At 45.0% G+C, this 21385-nt stretch overlaps 1 protein-coding gene across 2 annotated transcripts; it reads left to right on the top strand.

Annotated features, from left to right (window-relative positions):
• The first annotated feature begins 5877 nt into the window (after positions 1-5877).
• On the top strand, positions 5878-21167 carry KYNU (kynureninase). 2 transcript variants are annotated; one of them, XM_078865742.1, is made up of 14 exons: positions 5878-5963; positions 7388-7582; positions 8573-8699; positions 9487-9569; positions 10551-10612; positions 12106-12177; positions 12721-12795; positions 13785-13931; positions 14582-14680; positions 16114-16187; positions 16716-16768; positions 16930-17015; positions 18009-18233; positions 19312-21167. In XM_078865742.1, exons 2-14 carry the CDS (start codon positions 7390-7392, stop codon positions 19426-19428), a joined length of 1413 nt encoding a protein of 470 aa, XP_078721868.1. In that variant the 5' UTR covers positions 5878-5963; positions 7388-7389; the 3' UTR covers positions 19429-21167. The 2 variants fall into 2 exon arrangements, with proteins under 2 accessions (XP_078721868.1, XP_078721867.1); XM_078865741.1 differs by having other exon boundaries at positions 5896-6021.
• Positions 21168-21385: the final 218 nt, after the last annotated feature.

The raw sequence follows: 21385 nt of genomic DNA, 5'->3' as shown, positions 1-21385 counted from the left end.
GCGAACTGACCACTTCACGGATCCATCTCGTGACGCTCTTAAAACATTACAACCCAACCCCCCCCAGTAGAGACACTCCCCTCCGGTTCACGAGGCAAGCAATGGTCCCCATTGGTCTTTGAGTGGGAGGTGTGTGAGCAGCGTGAAGCATCTTGACAGCCACTGAGCTAGTGCGAGTGGAGGTTTGTCCAGTCGTGACGTTCCAATGCAGTGCCGTAATATGAAAGGAATGTCCTTGTGTGCTTTAGGTCATGGGCGTCACTGCATCATAGGCTATGCCTTTTTTGTGTCAGTCCACTGCTGAATGAACGCAACCCCGCGTCGTACGGGCCGCGGTCGGGGTTATTTTGACCATAATTTACCACGCTGGTCCAGTGTGGATTGCTCAGGGCGAGAAGCATAGACGTTGGGGGATAGTACAGGACAACAATGGATCCCCTTCACCCACACCCCTGCACCGCCCACAGCTGCCGAATGGGCACGTCACCCCGAAGTCTATGGATATCGGTGATGCACGGTGGTCGTCCATGTAGGTAACGATCCAGGCTCAAAGCCGCTTATGTTCCGAGAATTGACGGGCTTGGGTTGCGTCAGATGTGATTTGGTCAGAGGCTATATACAGTATAACAGTAACATATTCTCGTAGAATCTCAAAGCAATGAATTATAAAATAACAGACCGAAATAAAATGAGTTAAACTATTGTAGGGGTGTCAGGGGAAGGATTCCCACCAATAGATGGGTTAGGGGGAGGGGTGATCGAGGTGATATAAGGAGAGAACGGGCGGGAAAGGGGGGCCTTTGGCGGGAACGGGATTGGGACGGCTGGCGACAGGTGTGAATGGAAGGAAAGGAATAAAGGACGAGACCCCTGCAATCTCGTGTCGGCTCCTCTCTACACTATTATCAGGAAATAGTTAATAATTTAGCTTTTTCAGGATACTATCCTCAAATGAAAATCTGTTCATTCTTAACCATATATTTTAAACACCAACCCACATTACAGTCCTATATATATCACACATTAATCGCAAACATGTGCAGCCTTTTGTCAACTCACTGCTGGATTAATACAAGGTGCCCATGTGCGATGTTTGTGGTGCGTGGGGTTGATTGCTGGGGTTCACTGTGGGTTTCGTGAAGGCGCTGGGCCCCAGGAGAACGAGGTTCACGTTTGAGTACTGAGCCATGCTGGTCTAGAACGGAACTGAGGAACCGTGGGGTATAATCAGGTTCAAGTCACAAAGCAGTTAAACGATCAGACGGAGCCAAAAAACAAACTTCTTCTTAACCGTTGGCCACATCCTGTTAACTTCAGTGACGCACACTACTGGTGTCACTGCGCTGTTTAAAATTTACATGTCTAGGGAATTGCTGTGATTCATTTCCTCTTTATCGAAGTTAAAATTAAGTGGTGGGCACACCAGGGCACGTCCTTAGCATGTATCTCTCACATACTGTAGCAGTGTCAGCTTTTTGGATGACCGTATTCTACGAATAAGGTATATGCATGCCCCCTGTTTTCCTGTATTTCAAAGTAAAGGTTGGTCTTCTGTGGAATAATCTGGTAGGTGTTTGTGTGTGCCCAGATCTGTATAACGTTTATACACACCGGACACAGGTTATGAGTGCGTCTTATAATCCGGATAATACGGTATAAATATTTTTTATCTGCTTTCGACTCAATGTTTCTCTATCATCTGAGATGCATGGGTTAATCGTAGCGCTCTACACGTACCACTATGTCCACTACCCACATCTGCGACCAATTATTGAGGATTACATAACCGGTATAATTCTAAGACACTAAAATGCACTACAGTACTCGTGTTTGTAATACAATGGCTGTATTATCACTTGACTTAAAGCTTTCGTGGCGGCAGGAATTCATATTATTTGGGTCTTTCGGTAAAGCCACGTAGATAGAAAAAATTATAAAAATAAAAATATCACAACATCGCAACACAAGCAACTGAGTCCCGTGAGGTATGGTCAAACTCGGAGCCTTCATTCGCGGAATGTTATACATCAGTGAACTCATACATAATACAATTAACTTATTTTATTTAGTTGATGTATATACGAGAAACGGATCACACATCCACGGAAAACATTGGATTCCTTCATTTACCAGTGGACAGAACATGGCTGACGACTAAATGAGGAAGTACATCAGGCCAAATACGTTGGGAACATTACACATTGCAAAAGACAATGCTTTAATCACAACCACTATTTGAGGGTAGTCAACAAAAGAGTATTTGCACCTGTGCCTTGAGGGCAGTCAACAAAAGAGTATTTGCACCTGTGCCTTGAGGGCAGTCAACAAAAGAGTATTTGCACCCGTGGAAGGGGAATGCCAAACTAGAATAAAGATCATTAAACGTGAGCGTTGGGATTACACGGATTGTCGGTAACGCAATGGTGGTCTATACACACGTAACACGAATGTACATGAACACTTTTAGTTGCTAAAAAACCGTGTCACTGCCTCAGAAATGCAAGACAATTTGGACGTATCGCGTCTGAGGTTGATATAAGTATAACCCGTAAAAACAAAGTTTTTCACTCTAAATCCTTTATATGCGTGGCGGCTATAGTCCTCTCGTCCTCTGGCTTGAGATGGCTGCCACCTATGGGTCAGATGATTGCATTGCACCATTAAGCAATTGGTAATTAAATATAATATTTTCGTCCTAAAAAGTGCAAAATTTTGGAAAAAAAATTTCACGAACATTAATTGTCACGCACAACGATTCTGTTTGGAAAATGTCAGCTCGATTGGATCACGGGAAGTGGGTTAAAAAACGACCGAAAGATTTGCACGGTCCTAAGCAAGCAAGCGAACTTAATATAAAGGATTTAAAAACTCACCACTTTATTCGTCAATGAGTCCATAAGGCGGAGTTTGACTTATATATTTGGGGGGGTTCGCTTTGTCCACCACATTAGGAATCTCGGGTGCATATAATTATTATTTTAAAATCCTAATTGTAAACTACTGAAAATAAGTTAATTAATGTGCCCAGATTAACATGTAGGCATTCGCGATCAATATTGTCTATAGAGGTTTTTTGCCTTAGATATTGCATAAATATAAATGTGTCGTTAAATCCGCCACCACCCGACACAGCCAATTAAGCGTCCAATAACTCTGCGTTATTGACTTTAACGGTGTGTTAAGTTTGTTTCGTTAATTGTACTTGTGCCCCACTGCCGGCGCAGCGCTGTCACCGATTTATTGAAAGTTTGGAGATTGCATCTCCAACTTCATCAATCTCCAACTTCAGCTCGGAAAGCTTACGAAACAACTGGAGCCTTGTATATTGTGCGGATGTGCGCGCACCACCGTCAGACGGATGTCACGTCGCATTGGGGAGCAAGTGCTTCAAAATCTATCGTTCTGTACTCCGCCTTCAAACCCGCACTGACCGGTTTGGTGAAGTTATGGTCAAATAGGCTATTTTGAGGTCCTCATCCAGCAGTTGATTCCACGATAAAAAAAAAACGGGTTGTAACATGTACACGCAGCGTACAAATGCCACAGCATCTGGAGACGGGGCGTACAGGGCAGTGTGATACTCGTCTGCTGGGGGTAAGGAGGCGTCAACGTTGTGTCGTTATAGACTTAAATAGTGAGTCACGAGCAGAGGAAAAGAGGAAGGTCAGCAGATGACCATTGCAATGTCGTAGGGCAGTAATGGTATCGTTACAACAGCCAAGGACACATACTCTTTTGTTTCGATTTAAAGCTTTCGTGACTGCAGGGATTCATCTTCTTGGTTCTTTCGGTAAAGTCACGTAGAAGGGAAATAATCAAATAATAAAAATAAACATAATAAAATAATTCTCACAACGATTCGGCCACAACGCAAGCAGCCGTCCTCAGGTGAAGACCAGGTCTGTCGGGGAGCATTCGGACGCTGTCTCCACGACAGACCTGGTCTTCACCTGAGGACGGCTGCTTGCGTTGTGGCCGAAACGTCGTGAGAATAATTTTATTATGTTTTATTTTTATTATTTTATTACTCTTTTGTTCTTTCGGTAAAGTCACGTAGGTATAAAATCAAATAAATCACGACGTTTCGGGCGCAACACAAGCATGTGTTGCGCCCAAAACGTCGTGATTTATTTTCTTCCTGCAGTCACGAAAGCTTCAAATAAAGCCAAGGACACATTTAATGTCAGGACCTCAGTATATTTAGTAATATGCTATGAGAAAGGATCGTTTCCTAACGATGCCGAATACATTTTCCATTGAAGTCAGTGTTATTGACGACTATGAGTTTTTTTGTCGTTTGTCTTTGTGCACCACTGCCAACGAACCAGCATCACAAAATCATGTTTCGTAACAACATTAGATTGTAAAACCATCGCCCGCCCTCTATTGGGTCAGCGTTATGACCCTCAGTTAACTCCGCAATCCGGGCCGACACATGGATGTTATTACTACAACATAACAAACTTACCGTGCATCAGTTTGGTCTGGATCTCCTAAGTAACTGTTTTGAAGAGCTGTAAATGATCTATATGTGCACGTGCAGTGGAGGCCTTTTGTCAACGCATTGTTGTATGGAGTGCTTCTCCACCTCCGTGCGGGTCTTGTGGAGTTATTTGACCTCCAACACGCTGGCCATTGCGGGATAGTGAAGGCTGAGAGAATGGACGTTGGAACATAGTACAGTACTGTACAACAAACACATTCCTGCGGAGGGAGCTGGTAGGAACGTTGGGTTGCTCGGTCAATGGCCAGGGTCAACGGCGGCGTGGTGTATTCCGCAAATATGCCCGACTGTGAGGGTGGGCACAAGCCGGCGTGAGTAGGTTAAACGTTGAGCTTTATAAGGGCACCACGGGGTGACCAGCCCCTCCCCACCCAGCGCCACCCCTCTAATCCCCCCACCCAGCCACACCCTCCCCACCCAGCCCCTCACTTTCGGTCGTTTTTGAACCCACTTCCCGTGATCCAATCGAGCTGACATTTTCCACACAGACTCGTTGTGCGTGACATTTAATGTTCGTGAAAAATTTTTCCAAAATTTTACACTTTTTAGGACAAAAATATTATATTTAATTACCAATTGCTTAATGGTACAATGCAATCATCTGACCCATAGGTGGCAGCCATCTCAAGCCAGAGGACGAGAGGACTCTAGCCGCCACGCATATAAAGGATTTATAGTGAAAAACTTTGTTTTTACGGGTTATACTTGTTGTTTTTTTTTAAAACACTCATATTATCCGCGAATCTTTACTGGAATCCGCGACTCAAATTATCCGCGTGGGGCTGTAGGGTCCACAGAAACTGTCATTATCCACGGATTTTTTCCCTTCCTGTATTTCGGAACGGGTTCCAATAAATCTGCCAATTTTTGTTGCAGATAAGTGGAGGAAAATCGCTAATAACCTCACGGATAATAGGATACACGGTATTGGCCCCCCATATCACCATGGATTAGGGGAGTTCTGTAATGACCAATGTTTGTTTTGGATTGTGCCATGTCGTAGTTTTGTGCCAAATTATTTTCATGGCCTCTCCACCACCCAACACGATTTTTTTCCCGTTTACAAAGATATCATTTATACGTGCCGATGTATTGATAAAATTCTGACCAACAAAAAGCTGCACTACCGGGTGGCTTAAGAGTGGTTCAAGACTTTTTTTTACTTGACCCTGTGCAATGCCCGCGCGTTTGCAAGTGTGCACTTTCAAGTTTTATGTCGGCACATTCCTGACGAAAATGTTTGTTCCCCTCGTGAGATGTTGGCGTTGGATCGATCCGCGTAAAACACACACACACCCCACCACCACCCACGCGCATGCTCACCGCAAATGGATGAACTGGTTGGAACGGGCGTGGATTCTGGACGGCAGATACTCGGTCGGAGGGGCGGATTTATGACAGCCAATCGGATCGCCGTCACACAGCGTTGTTTCCCAAGCCACGCTTTGGGAACCCACCGGTAATCATACACTGCCGTGGGTCAGTTGTTTGGTGTTTTGAGTAAGACACGGCTCCAGGTAACCGTCGTTGCTGACTCTTTTGTTCAAATAGCATGTTGCTGTGTGCATGTTTTATTTGTGGGCGTTGTTGGGGTGGGGAGGGGGGGTAATTATGAATGGAATTCGATGTATTGCACTTCTTTGTGCAACAATGGCGTGTTGAGATGAATGTCTCACCAATGCAGATGCTGTTCTCGGATAGAGACTTCTCTTTTAAACGTACCAAAGCGTTGAGCTCACCATAATCCAGTGTGTACTAGTTCGTGTTTAATATTTGTTGACATAAAACTGCAATGACGGTGAGAGTCACCTATTTTGTTTTTGTTCAAATGTTCCCCCGTTGTGTTTGTCTAACGTTTTTTAAACGCTGGGACTATTGTTGTAAACTAAAGTTCTGAACAGCATAACGATTCGTGCGTGAAGGCAACATGTTGTCATAACGTCGTTCGGTTCCATGTAAGCAAGCGTTTGGAGTAAACGTATCAACTTCGTAATAAACAACACATTGTTTACATGCAAATACCACGTGTTGTCTAAATTGGTGCAGGTCACGTGTATTGTTTAAAGCTAGTTCTGAATTGGCTTGCCTTATGGTGTAGAGAGAGGATCGCATTGTCATCACATTCCACAAAGGAATTCGCTTTTAATTTTTTAAAGGGGTTGCATAATTGAAGATTGTATAGCACGCCCATACATGTACCGAGAAGTGCGCATAGACGGTAATTGGCGTTATAGGCATTTGTCAACGTTAAGTTTCGGTTGTACTCGGCATATATTTGGTTGTATTCTTTGGGTCTTTCGGTAAAGGCACGTAGATAGGTTCAAAGAAAATAACAAAAAAACTACGACGTTTCAGGAGAAACGACGACCGCTTGTGTTGCGATCGAAAAGTCGTAGTTTTTTTTAATTTTCTTTGAACCTATCTACGTGACCTTTACCGAAAGACCCAAAGAATATGAATTCCTGCAGTCACGAAAGCTTTAAGTCAAGAGCTATTTGGTTACTCATGGGAATCGTGCAATGAATATGTAGTGTAGTACTGTGATGCGACTGCGAACCAACGTGGGAATGGACAAGGTTTCTCTGGCAGTAATTGCACTCGTAAAAAAGAATGCAATCTCTCGCACATTGGGCACACGGCCAACACCAGTGACGATTATCTGCACCGGTCCTGGGCCCTCGCATCGGTCGACTTGGCCTCAAACGAGTACCTGGTGCGGTGTGTAAAAAAAAAACATCGCCACTTGGGAGACGGCTGGGCGTGGTGCTGTCCACCCTAACCCCTCGTGTGCCGTTCCGGCATTCATCGATGCACGCCAACAGCACTATGCCCCAGCAGTCTGTTAAGGCTTTCGGGATGATATTTCTCTTTGTAACTCTATAGGTATGCAGAAGCAGCAGCAGCAGCAGCCCAAGCAGTGGGATGAAGGGCATCCGGCGACGAAACTGCAACGCATGGCGACCACGCTGGCCTGCCCTGTGACCTCGCGCCGTCTCGCCGAGCACCTGGACGCGACGGACTCCCTCCGTGGCTTCCGCGAATCCTTCCACGTGCCCCGTATGCGCGACCTGTCCGCCGGTGAGACGGGGCAATCCCTGCAAGGTGCTCGGTTCGTCACCTACCTGCAATGCCAACTGCTTTGGCTGTGTGCCTTATAATCCTGTCGTGTCCTTCACCTCTTTTAGGGGAGGGTCAATAAAGTTAGTCTCGCCTGCTTGGGGAAGTCTGTATCGGAAAAAGTCAAACAGAGGCAATGTCGTAACAGTGTGGACTTTGTACCATTGCATCACTGTCACTAAACGAGACGAACGCTACACCATATTATAGCAGGGAAACGGACTTTTTTTGTCAACTTTGGTACAGATGCGCTTGTTTGGCAACAAACAAATATGATAAATTATCAAGATTCAGGATCGCGATTCAGTTCATGTTTGCATTATTCTGTCTCTTTGACTGGCCTATTTTCTATTCTTTCTCGTTTTGACTCGTATGTACAGTTCGCATTCAATGGAACGGCATATCATTTTCAAATGATTTGCATGAATTGTAAATCAGCAGGTCTCGCGCACACACATAATCCAATGCATATGCAGTGAGTCTACAGATTGGTTTTGATCGATGACTCGTTACATGCATAATATTAATATTAACCCTGTCAATAAGACGGGGACATCTGTAAGCATCTTTCACTAAATCAGGAGTGGCCCACTGCCGCATAAGGCCGAGCACATTGAAACGACCCGCAAACGGAATTTATCTGACACTGCAAGCACCTTAGCTTTAATGATCTGATATAAAAGGGGATTTTTTTCAACTTGGCAACCCCACGTTTAGGAAATCAGCATGCTTTGTCACTTCTCTTTACACTTGGTCGTCATGCACAACATGTTTTGGGTCATTGCATGACGCTAAGGTGCGCGTTCATGCCTGGCCCTGCCAAAGGGATTTTAAAGTCCTCTTTAACCCTTGGTAAAGGAACGTTTCCCCACCCCTGCATTAAATAATTAAGCGTCAATCATAAAATATATATAATTGCTACAAAAAGGTACTTGTGTTCCGCCGTGCTAGTGGACAAGTCACTGCTGGAGGGAGACGCGGACCAGGACTGCTTGTACCTGGCAGGGAACTCACTGGGGCTGATGCCGCGTGCTGTCCGCACTGTTTTGGAGGAGGAGCTGCACAAATGGGCGACCACGTGAGTCTAGTCTTCTTCCTGCCGTTTTTCATCCAAGTGGGGGCTCTGCCATCCCCCCCCCCCTGTTCTCCATCTGTTCCTTTCTTGGGCCACCACATTCATCTTTATTCCACATTCCTCTATATCCTGGTTCAGCACTTAGTGCCACCTCTTTCTATGCTCGCCTCTCAGTCTTCACCTTAGTGCGATGGGAGTCACTCGAATGGGAGTCCCTCACTCATAGAGTTACATTGAGATCTATGTAATTTGTTGTCGACAATCATCTGTTTTTATCCTTGAGAAATCTGATGAGCTATGAAGCTCTTTTTCACAGATGTACATTAGTATAGAGTTACATAGCGATCGATATAGTTACACAGAGTTACATAGAATAACTCTGTTAGTTCGTTGTTCTTTCCCCGCACCTCCGATTAGCACGGTTGGCGACATGCAGTGCGAAAGAAGTGTAACATACACTGTGCTTCCATTTTAATCACCTTTGTTCTGAAGTTATTTTCTTATGACATGTCTGAGCTGTCGGAGTGGCATTTCTTTCAGCTTCTCTGAGATGGGCCCAACTTTCGCCTTCTTCCCTCATCTCTTAGTTTCTGACCCCGTCTAAGTCAGGTGATATCTGATAATCATCTTGTCATTCGCATTTCTGTGGTGTACATCAGCTGTTCTTCCCTGGGGTTTAGAGTCCAGTATTGCTCACATGAGTACTTGTCTGAAAATTCCATAACTATTCGGCTTCTTTCCCAATTGCAATATTTAGAGTTTCACGATGCCGTTGTGTGCTGCCTTACAGGGGGGTGTATGGACACCATGAAGGTGCCAGGCCCTGGGCTGTGTGCGATGAGACTCTCACTGCCAACATGGCCACACTCGTAGGTATGACAATGCATTACATGGCTCACAACTTTACATTTTACAGACATTTGCCTTGGCTCATTGAGGTTTGATAATTTTTTGTTCAATGTATAATGCACAATATCGCATGCATGGACTTGTGACCGCTAACAAAACCAACATTGTATGTTATATTGTTGAGATGCTTAAAGTGATCTCGTACGTTTTACTGTTTTGGAGCTGCTGGTGTGTAATGGCTAGCACGTGGGATAGGATGCTGTACACTTGGGGTGCGAATCACAGGACATCCCACAAAATACAAATACAAACAGTCCCGGCCACGTTTATCAGCTGCGGCTGAGCACCATATTCACATCCATGCTCAGCAGCAGCCAACAGCACGAGAAGCCCCTCTGCATGTTGCTCGTTAGCCAATCATGCACGGATAGCAGACCTGACACATGGCGCGGGAGACTTGATGACATCACAGCCAACCCAGGGTGTGATTGGCTGTTGGCTGAAGAGCTCAGCTTTGCAGCAATGCCTTGTGAATACATTCATAAAGCGTCGCTTTGTATCTGGCCAAGTTTGAAACTGCAATCAGTTCTCTCATGCCTTACTCGTAGGTTCCATTGAATGTGCACCAAGATCGCTTTGCCACCCCCAAGGGTGGCACGGCAATGGGGCACACTCGTTTCTTACCGTGCATATGCAACCCTACTCCATAGCGCCATCAAAAATATGTTGTAAAGTCTCGCTCTAGATCTGAGCAGCCAAGACTTTTGCACACGCGTGGAGGCGGTGGCGAGAGGAAAGTGAATCGGCTGGGCGTGCGAATTCCCAAACGGAAGCCGCGGCCACTTTAGTCATCATGCAGGTAACTGGAAGGGCCGGTAATCACCGGCCACGTGTGAATCTCACGGATTTTGGTCGCAACTGCTGGAAAAAACGGCTGTTATCTGCGGTTCTGAAATGCGCATATGTAAACTCGCAACACTAACAGTTGGATGCGGTGACATTCAGGAGCGGAGGCCCATGAGGTGGCGGTGATGAATGGCCTGTCCATTAACCTGCATCTTCTGATGGTAAGAGCTGCACTGGTTCAGGGTTTTAAGGTGGTTTGTGGGTGAGAATTTATTGGTTTTTGGGGCGGTGAAATGGCCTAGCATCAGCGCGTTCACCGCTTCTTGCCGAGGTTCAAGGTTTGAATCCATTAACTGCCTGGTTATTACTGCAGGTGTGTTAATAATAAAATATACGCCATCTGCATTAGAGTGGAGGTTAAATATAGCGTGACATCTTTGGCAAACGTAGGGCATTTAATCAGGTGTCATGATTCATGTTTGCTAAATTAGAAATTACCCACAAATCCATTGGGGAGCTTTTTGCGTAACATCGCGTAAATACAAACGTGTCGATAAACCCGCCGCCACCCGACACATTTACGCAATCTAACCCAAAACAACTCTTATGGATAATATTGGTCGTGAAAGCCTCCGTGTTAAAATCTATTCAGATTTAGCAAGTATCGCCCCCTATTGGCAGACCACAGAGCTGTTGGCGCCTTGCTGGCTGCCTTCCCACGTGTCTGACATCCCATGCCTCCGTTCGAAAACTGTCTACACGTTACAAATTGTGCAGCGTTGCAAATTGGATTAGTGACGCTCCATAAAGTAATGCATAATATTTATATGTGTTTGTGAAGGGAAGTGTCTTAGTTGCTAGCGCTATACGAAGTGACCTTGTACTATTCCAGGCAATGTACCACACAAGTAGGAGATGGACTAAAATTAGTGGTTTATTTGTTTTAACCAGGTGAGAACTCAAGAGACCAGGATTGCCTTATTTGCAAGAGTGACCTGGGCCACCGAAATGAAAAAGCAAAACAGCATAGCAATAAAGCAAACAACTGTTACATGTAAAATCAGAAAAATCTCACGAACTTAAATCAATGTCAAAAAACAACTTCCCTGTAGTGTAAATTGGTTCGGGTAAATAATTTTTCGATTGATCATAGCATAATTTAATAAAGTTTTGAAACTACTATACTAATATGTAAATGGAATAGGATTATTTGTGAAATGCAATTGCAAGTGAGGTTACCAGCGAAATGAGAGCTCAGCATTAAGTCGTGATTTAGATGTCAGAGTGACCATGAACATTTGTGAAGCGATAGATTTCCAAGTGTTTGGAACATTAACAGCGAAATATGCCCCCTGAGTCTACACTGAGTTAATGGGTATCTGTGCAAGTCTATGGGTCTCTGTGTGTCTACTTGAAGTGATGGATTCCAGATGTTTGGGACATTAACAGAGCCTGAGTGAGAATTGGGAGTTTTTTTGTCCTCGGTGCAGTGCGCTTTAGTGCTGTGAGTAGCTGGTCCCATGTGTTAACATTAGCACTAGGAAGTCAAATGCAGCGCTGCTGGTTATGGTGGCGGATCCACCACAGCCTCGTGTGTTGCGCAGAACCTAACGAACACTCGCCAGCAGTGCTCGCGACGAACCATCTATAAGGTCACGATGGAGGCATTAGCCTTCTCTTATATTGTGTGTGTTTTCACGTTTGTACCTTTCAGCTGGCATTTTATAAGCCCACTGCACAGCGATACAAGATCATGCTGGAAGCCAAATCGTTCCCATCAGACTATGTAAGTCATCGCTTTCGTTTTATATTAACGATCAGCGCTGTAACAGTGCTTTGAACATGTGCGAACGCAGATTATTGATTATATATTGGAAGGGCAAGGTGCTTGGCAGGGCCCGTCTCTACTTGTCAGTCCTGCGCCAAGGGCAATATTTACTTGGCGTGTGTAAACTCGTACAGCAGCAATTAATCGTGTTTTACGGTGCCAACAGCACCTGAGGTGACCAGGAGATGGCAGCGTCATCCCTCATCAGCGCGCATTCTCGTGGTGCTCGGGTTTACTTCCACATGCCACTCATCAATGATATTGGTCAAACATCGCCTCAATGCGGGAGCCTCTCTGAAGAGAAGAAGAAAAAACATTGACCCATTAAAGCCTTTCGTGGGTAAATAATTGGTACTCTATTATTTCCGTTGTAAGCAATGGGTGGTACCGTTTTCAGTTGCGGCGATTGTATTGTGTTGCGTGCTTCACTTCCCGAAGCACTTTGCTCACCCACCGCATCCCCATCCCCCACCTTCTCGCCTCGCCTCGCCTCCCAAACAGTATGCGATGGAGTCTCAGATTCGACTGCGTGGCCATGACCCAGAGAAGACCATGCTGCAGATATTGCCTCGTCAGGTCAGCAGTCATTATTGCTGGAGAAACACGCATCATCCTGTGGGAGGTGGCATTTTGAAGGGGTAAATGTTTTTGCGTGTGTACGTTGAACTTCCTTCGCACCGTTATGTAGCCAACCGTGCTAATCGGAGGTGCGGGGAAGGACAACAAGCTAAACAATAGAAAAGTGAATTAATACACGCAATAGAATAATTCGAGATTGGAGTCCATTAAATCAGTCATCCCATCGTTCATGTCATGGGACATTACGAAACCGATAACCAGGGTCACAATTGCGGCGATTGGTGCTTTCTAGAAATAATATTTTGCGTGTGTAGTATTTTCTTAATTGTTGCCAGCCTGTCCACACGTTTCTGTCTGATGACTTTCTCAAGTTTACAGAACTTGTAAGAGTCGATTTAGGGTTAAATGTTGTCTACACATGTGCCACACTTTATGCACAGTGTGGCCCATCCATTGGCAGCATGGACAAGGTTGCACACACGTCTGCTTGCACACAACCTTGCACATCAACAGCACTGTTGACAAAGCATGTAGACCATTCACCTCACCCCCAATCAACACTGACCCAACACTTCAATCAATTTCCATGATTCACATTCATGGCTTGATTCTGGAATTCACTTGTTTTTGTTTTCCCCTTCTAATTTTTTTACCATCTAATTTGTATTTCCCATTTATTCTGTCTCATTTGTAACATTTTCTTTGCTCAATTGCCTGACTGTAACAGAATATAATTTGAACACCATTTGCATAAATCATAAATAATCGATTCTCACGCAATGTGATGCTAGTACCACGAACGTAAAATTAGCACGGTTGGCTACTTACGACGCGAAAAAAAGTTCAACATACATACAATTATATTTTCAGCTAATCGTCACGTGCCCGCTGCTCACTCGTGTACTTCTTAATGAGCGAACCACCCCATGCCCTCTCACCGCAAACTCCCCCCACCTCCGCTTCTCGCACCTCCTTGCCCGGCTTAGGGGGAAGAGACACTGCGTCTGGAGGATGTGCTCGAGACCCTGGAGAGGGAGGGAGACTCTATCGCCCTGGTGCTCTTCGGTGGCGTGCAGTACTACACGGGACAGCTCTTCGACATGCCCGCCATCACCCATGCTGCACACACCAAGGTGCTCACACATGCACGTGCCTGCGTGCATTGTGAGGAGTGGAACGTGGCACCCTCCCCCACCCCCTCCAGAGATTTTCCAAGTTGTCGCAATTCAATTTTTGTGGTTCCATCTACGAATTATTTTTTTAATATGTATATATGTTGCGGTGAACGATGGCATCTTGTTGAAGCAGGAAAACTCTGAACCGGTTTTGTGGGCTGTTAAATGCGGTTGGGTAAAACCCCTTGACAAACAATGTGACACTCATCCAGTGCAGTACAAAAAAGTTCTACGTAGTGTATTCTCCATTTTTGAGGTATATTGTGTATATTGACGCAATGAAGCAACCAGGCAAGGCAGTAGCTTAGCGTTGTTGGCATGGGCCCTGGTACAATGAATGAAATTGACTTTCACCGTCTATCCAATTTTTCCCATCTTGATGACGTAGCGTCTGGGCCCCTCCTGGCCCGTGGGCCCTGGTGCAGTTGCACCGCCTGCACGCTGGATAGCTACGCCAACTGCCAATGCCAACTGCCAGAAAAGGGGCTGCGTACGAGCATTTCCCGCGGGGTCGCCGTGTGGTTTCCCGCGTGTGTGTGTGTTTTGAAATTCTTTCGCACCGTACGTAGCCAACCGTGCTAATCGGAGGTGCGTGGTTGTGAGAGCAGGGCTGCCTGGTGGGGTTTGACCTTGCGCACGCCGTGGGGAACGTGGAGATTTTCTTGCACGAGTGGCAGGTCGACTTCGCCTGCTGGTGCTCGTACAAGGTGAGCGCTCGCCTCGTCCCCCCCACTCGCCGAAATCCTGGCTCCTCTCGTTTAGTCGCCGTACAGTCGGCAAGCATCAACTCCAGTACAATGCTTAAACCTCTTGTGCATGAATTAATCAAAATCAAAAACAAAGAATTTGTTGTGGTTTTATGTGGCTTTAGGAAACAAAGGAAATCCCCTAATGCATGTACAATATATCTTATTGTTGTCCACCTCTGGATACGGGAAGCAAGTGACTGATGATGATAACCTCAATGGATGTGATGCATGAGTGGGTAAAGGAAAATTCATTATTAAATCGTGAGGATAATTTATCAAGGGACACCTGGACCTATTAAGCATGCGTCTTTATAATATGTATAGGCAGGTGCCTGCAGAGATATATGATCTCTCTTCAAAGACATGCCTGTCTCTCAAAAGAATCAGCTTTTTTTTTTTATAACAGTGTCTGTGTGAAGCTGAACAGATACAATCTTTACTTTGCAAGTTTAACCTGAATGTAACAGATGCAAGATAACTTTAGAACTGTACTGGAAATGTAAGGTAATAATAATAATTCAAATTCCAGTTACAATTACAGATAAAAGCAAGAGGTTTGAGACGAAATACAGTGAAAGGGTTAGACAAAGCAGACGACCGTTTAGACCAGGGGTGGGGAACCTTTTTTCTGCCAATGGCCATTTGGATATTTATAACATCATTCGCGGGCCATACAAAATCATCAACTTAAAAATTAGCCTGTAATATTTGGTAAAACATTTAATTAACTCACCCCTAATGTGATGGCTGGAACTGCGTGTGATGTTAGCTGGTACTGATGATGTTGCAACTCGCAACTGCTTTTCCATGTTTGCTCCTAGATTTAATGAATTTCGAGTCCTGCCTGCGGTTGCCTTGGCAGGGCCAGACCAAATGATTTCGCGGGCCTTATACGGCCTGCGGGCCGGACGTTCCCCACCCCTGGTTTAGACGTTTCGAGAATAGACTCCAACAGACGAAAGTCCAATTTCCTTTTTATGTTTTTTTCCCCCTCAATTATTCATATTGTGCTCTCGGGGTCATGCTAAGAGATGAGGTAACTATTCGGAACTCTGACATAGCTATGCATCACCACGTGTGTTTGAAGACTGCTTTCCTCAGAGGTCCCTTGGAGTATTTTTTTTTCTCTATGTGCCCTGTCACAGAGATTCTTGTTTTCTAACAGTGACGACAAAATGTTAATCCTCAAAGCTGTAAATTTAAATTAAAAAGTAGTTTCACGTGTTAGCTCGCTTGCACACTTATTCCTAACTGTGCTGAGCCTATCGGCTCGCTACACTTGAAGACTTGTTTAAATCATCGGTGTCTGCCCAGATTTGAACCGGGACCTCTCCCCGAGTTGCTCCACCTGTTGACGTTGCAATAAGTGATTGCTTTTTCTTGTTGTTCAGTACTTGAACTCAGGGGCTGGAGGGTTGGCCGGAGCCTTCATTCACGAGAAGCACATGAATACGATCAATCCTGTGTAAGTGTTGCAGACACACACACAAAGACAAATGTCCCCCAGATAGCCTTATAGAGACTGTTTGAGGCAAGTGATGTTCATGAGCATTTTTTCAAGGCTGGCATGATGCTCAAAGGGTGGTATGGCCAGCACCATGCCAGGACACTTTTGTGTCCCCGTTACTGATATTCGCATATGGCATGAGAAACTCATTTCAGGCTGAGTCGACCTGAGGTATACCAAGGACAGGTTCTAATACCACTTGCCATTGATCTTTTCCGTGGCCGAGAATCAAACTCTCGGGTATCCGGGTTCATAAATCAGTGTGTTAACCACTGCACCACCAGTCCCCACGAACTAACAACAACCGATAATGCCGTGGTAAAGTATAAGGTTGAGTCAGTGAAGAATACAGAGGAAGTAATTGAAGTAATCATTGACCGCCCAACCCTGTGCTATGAAGAAGGGCCAATGCCTGAAACGTCAGCTATTATATTTTTTTATTTTAAGGCCACGCTGTTTTTAACAAACGTGTTCCTGTAATTGCAGGCTCATTGGCTGGTGGGGTCACAAGTATGAGACCCGGATGAAAATGGACAACAGTACATGGCTCAGCACACACGACCACACGCACGCCAACATGATCACACTCGGCACGCACCTTCCATGCCTATCTGTGTAGAAATGCCAGAACACCATGCGGTTGACACCAAGTGCAGTGGAGCCTCAATATGTCCAACCTATTTCTTATCTGTGTATCAAGAGTTGCAGCTGAGCGCTGGAGTAAGTGGTTTCCGCATCTCCAACCCACCCATCCTACTCGTGTGTCCACTGGAAGCCAGCTTAAAGGTATACATTTACTCTATATACTCAATGACATCTTGTGTATATTCTAGAATGGTTCATGTACTCCATAAGAGGTTTTAGGTTAGATCGCGTAAAGATAAATGTCTTTAAACCCGCCACCACCCAAAACGGTTAATTAGTAAGGTTTGTCAAGTAAACAAACCATGCCAATTCGTTACTAGTACAGAATACTAGTGTGTTCGAGAGTAAACCCACAACATCTACAATTCGAGTACGATGTTTCGCCGGTAATTACAGCCAGCATCATCAGACGATGGCCAGTTATGGAGAAATACTCATCCTGTTTAGGTCTTAAATCGAGGGGGTAAATGTGATGTCGTCACTTGTGAGCTAATCTGGTGCGAAGACCAGAGGGGGGGGGTGGTGGTTAATGTTTCTGCATATAAGCTACAATGGATGTCCATATGCATCTCTATTCACCATGCAGCTTGCTCACGGTCTCAAGGTTAGCACTCTGGAGAAGGATAACAGCGTGCTGCAATGCTAGTCACACCATCACTTTGTGCTACGTAGGGGTTTAAATATCCCCCCCATGCTATGCCCACCACCCGTACCTTAAATGTAGCCTTTAATAGTCGCAGGGATCAAGTGATGAATCCATTACATACAACATATACGAATCAAACAGCCTTGATTCTTACACAAGGACTGACGCATAACGTGAGCTTAAGAGTCAATATGAATCGACGAATCAATGCATCCGCTGCACCCATAATCTTAAGTGTGCATTCACATTAAATGGGAGAAATACGAGGATAGGATGCTACCTTCTATCAAGCAGGTCTGCTTCATCCCATCCCTAGTGCCAGCCAAGCTTTTTTTTATTGCAATAAAAACGCGAGCCCGGGGTACAATACGCTGATCAACATCTGCCAGCCCAACTGTCGTAGGTGCTCACTCGCCGCACATTGTCTCACAGTCTGAAAGGTAAAACAGGGCCCCGGTTGCCCCTCTTGCACTGATTTGTAACCACAGATCTTCATGGAGGCGAGCATGCCTGCGCTGCGCGCCAAGTCCCGGCTGCTCACCGGCTACCTGGAGCTGCTACTGCTCACGCTGTTCGCCGAGAGCCCCAAGGGGGGTGCGAGCGTGCGCCTTATCACGCCCAGCGATCCCGAGCAGCGCGGCTGCCAGCTGTCGCTCTCCTTCTCCATTCCCATCGGCGTCGTTCACCGTGAGCTCAAGCGCAGGGGCATCGTTGTGAGTGGCTCGCGTTCGCTTCGCACACGCGCGCACTCAGAAATACAGCAGGAGCAACAACAACAACACCGACCACCTTTCACCACCACATGGCTGTGTGTCACCATAGTGCTTGCGCCTGGCTGGGTACATATTTGAGACCACATAAAGTGCGAAAGGTACGCTTGGTAGAAGTTTGCGGGACAGGCTCGGGTGTTATGGGTTAGCTGACTTGAGATGATTGACTTTGTGTTCATTCCTTCAAACAAAGACAAAATATCCTGTATAGCCCGAGTGGCAATGTTTACACGCCACACCGGGTACTCATTTGAGACTTAGTCGACCTAGGGGAGACCCAGGCCCAGTTCAGAAATTCATCACCAATGTTGGTGGTGAGTGGAAATCGAACTCGGGTCACCAGTTTTGTAGCGCAGCGTGCTAACCACTACACTACAATGCGTTACGCTTCCACATGCGCGGGTCACGTGACAGATTTGACGTCACAGCTCACTTGCCGTGCAAAAAATCTCTTCATTATTGAGCTCCACCCCCCCAAAAAAAAACAAGTGTATTTTTATAATTTTTGCATGGTGTACTGTCTGGAAAGTACCCACATGGCAAATGTCCAGTTTGTTGCATGTCGGGAAGTACGCTAAACATTTTGAACAGACACACATATTCACAACTTTGCCTTTTATATATATGGAGATTACATTGGCGCGGGTGGGTTGATTCTAGGAACTTGAATTGTGAAAAGAGACAAGAAGTTGGGAAATGAGTGACAAACGGTGACTCACCAGTGACTCATTGATGATGGTGTTGCAATATTGGGCATGGTTATATACGATTGAACATGTTAATTCTAGCAATGATACAAATTTTTGATATATTATTAATGTTGATATTGTTGATATTGATCATTATAATGATAATAACTATTCTTTGCCCTCTATCCTCAAATCTTTATCCTCTGCTCCACCTTCCTCCCTTACCTCCATCCTTTGTCCCCTCTATCCCTGTTGCCTCCGTCCCTCACCCCGATCCCTCACCCCGGTCCCTCCCCGTGTGTTCCTGTGCCATCCTCCATGTCTACCGGCAGTGTGACATGCGGGAACCGTTCGTGTTGCGGGTAGCCCCAACTCCGCTCTACAACTCATTTCAAGACGTGTGGCGTTTCGTGCACACCCTGGCAGAAGCATTGAAAGCCATCCAGTAGTCCCGAGTGCAAATCTCACATAGGACTGGGGATATGGGGCTCAAGACAAGTTGCATGTAGTATATCATAACAAAGTTCAGGGCCTAGACTATTGCACCTGGTGTATGTGTTCTGTAGGTCCAGGAGAAAATCTGGAACCTTGGCAAAATGTAGGACCCGAGTATTATGTAGAGGTAGCAGAAGACACAGTTTATGACTTGGGGCAGTCTGTAAAAATGAAACCTTTTCATTGACACTACATGAGCCGTTGATCCAGATTCCAGATAGGAGACTGCGTAAAATTACACGGAGCTAATTTACAATGTTACCGAATTTTTTGCGTATAGAAAATAATGTACACAAGTTGTGGACTTAGGAGTAAGATACTGCCCAAAAAAACAAATATGTTTGATCTTGTTGTTAAGAACCACCACAAGCTGCATGGCCCAGGCTGCCGAACGCGCATTTGAAGATTCATTAATGAACAACATACTTTATAGAGTTGCAGTCAGGCGTGTAATTATAGTGCTCTCGTAATTTCTCCTCGTGTATCTCCCATTATAATATGATTCCATCACAGGAGCACTATCATTACACGCTTGACTGCAACTTTAAAGTCTTTTCATTAATGAAGCTTCAAACAGGTGCTGGGGAGCCCAGGATGTAAGCCTCGGGGTTCATATTTTCAAGAAAAAAGCAGTTTCCTTTTTTAGGGTTACATGTTCCATCGAATCAAAATTAAAATTGGAGAAATGTATACATTAATTATCGATAATTTTATATATATAATCAAGATGTTACCAAGGCCAACGCCAATGATGATCAGCCTCGCCTCACCAACGCTTTCCGCCCTCTGCCACGACCACTAAGGTCTGACCTGACAGTCTCCCACCGTCCACTCTTAGAATATAAGTTGCTAGGATATGCAAGTAAATGAGTTTGATGTCAACAGTCTACCTCCCCCCGCTCCCTTCTGCCTGTTTATGTGACTAATAGCCAAATGTGATACAATGCAATACGGATGTATGAAGCACCTTAATACGGTTACATCTCAAGACAAATGAAGAAAAAGTAAATGTCTGAAAAGTTTTTAAGAAGAGGGAACTCTGTAAAAAATTTTTGTGTGCGCAGGAAATGAGGCGGAGAGTGCTGTGGGCCCGAGAGTGCATTGAGAGTGCGTTGTAGCCATGTGACTAAACACTTCGTACACAGACAGTCAGGGTTTAGCATGGGGCTTAAACAGGTGTTTGCACATGATTAATTAAATACGTATCATATTTCATTAAACCAAACTAAGATAGGCTTGGCGAGACAAAATGAATACATTAAATATACATGAAATATTGACTAACTGTGAGTTAGAGAGCTGAAGTTCCTGTGTTTCGGTGAACCGACTGTTAAAACATCACGTTACCTCGCAGTATTAGATGTTGAACGCAAGGGCATATTGTGCTCGGTTAAATAAAGTGGCAGTATTCGTGCAATATTTACCTGGAATCTGATATTCATGTCATAGTTACAGTATGAGTGTTCGGATTAAACCGCGATTGTCATGTGTGAAGTTCAACCAACTACAACCGTCATGGTAACTGTAAATCTTCACTTGTTATAATCGTATTGGTGGTAACTCGAGGTGATGAGTGACCGGCAGCTGTATTGCTGTGTCAGCGTTCAAGCAGTGAACGGCAGTAGTTCGGTATTTGATCGCGTAATTGTGCGTATAACAATGAATTGTCAAGATTAAACGGCACGTTTTGATTCCTGAATTGATTTTGTGTGTTTGTTTGATATTTACCGTATTTGCTTGCATTCTTTGGTATGTCGTATCTCACGTACTGCCTTGTTTGATCAATTAGCCTAATGGCAACATACAATTTCAATATATTGTAAAGAATCGATTATTACACGCATGATTATATGCACACATGAGCATAATAATCAATTTCAGAGCAGACGAGCTGTAGCCACAGATCAGGCT

This window comes from Lampetra fluviatilis, chromosome 21, assembly GCF_964198595.1.
Source record: "Lampetra fluviatilis chromosome 21, kcLamFluv1.1, whole genome shotgun sequence".
NCBI lineage: Eukaryota > Metazoa > Chordata > Hyperoartia > Petromyzontiformes > Petromyzontidae > Lampetra > Lampetra fluviatilis.
The sequence above is the reverse complement of the archived record's forward strand: the minus strand, read 5'-3'. Positions and strand labels throughout refer to the sequence as shown.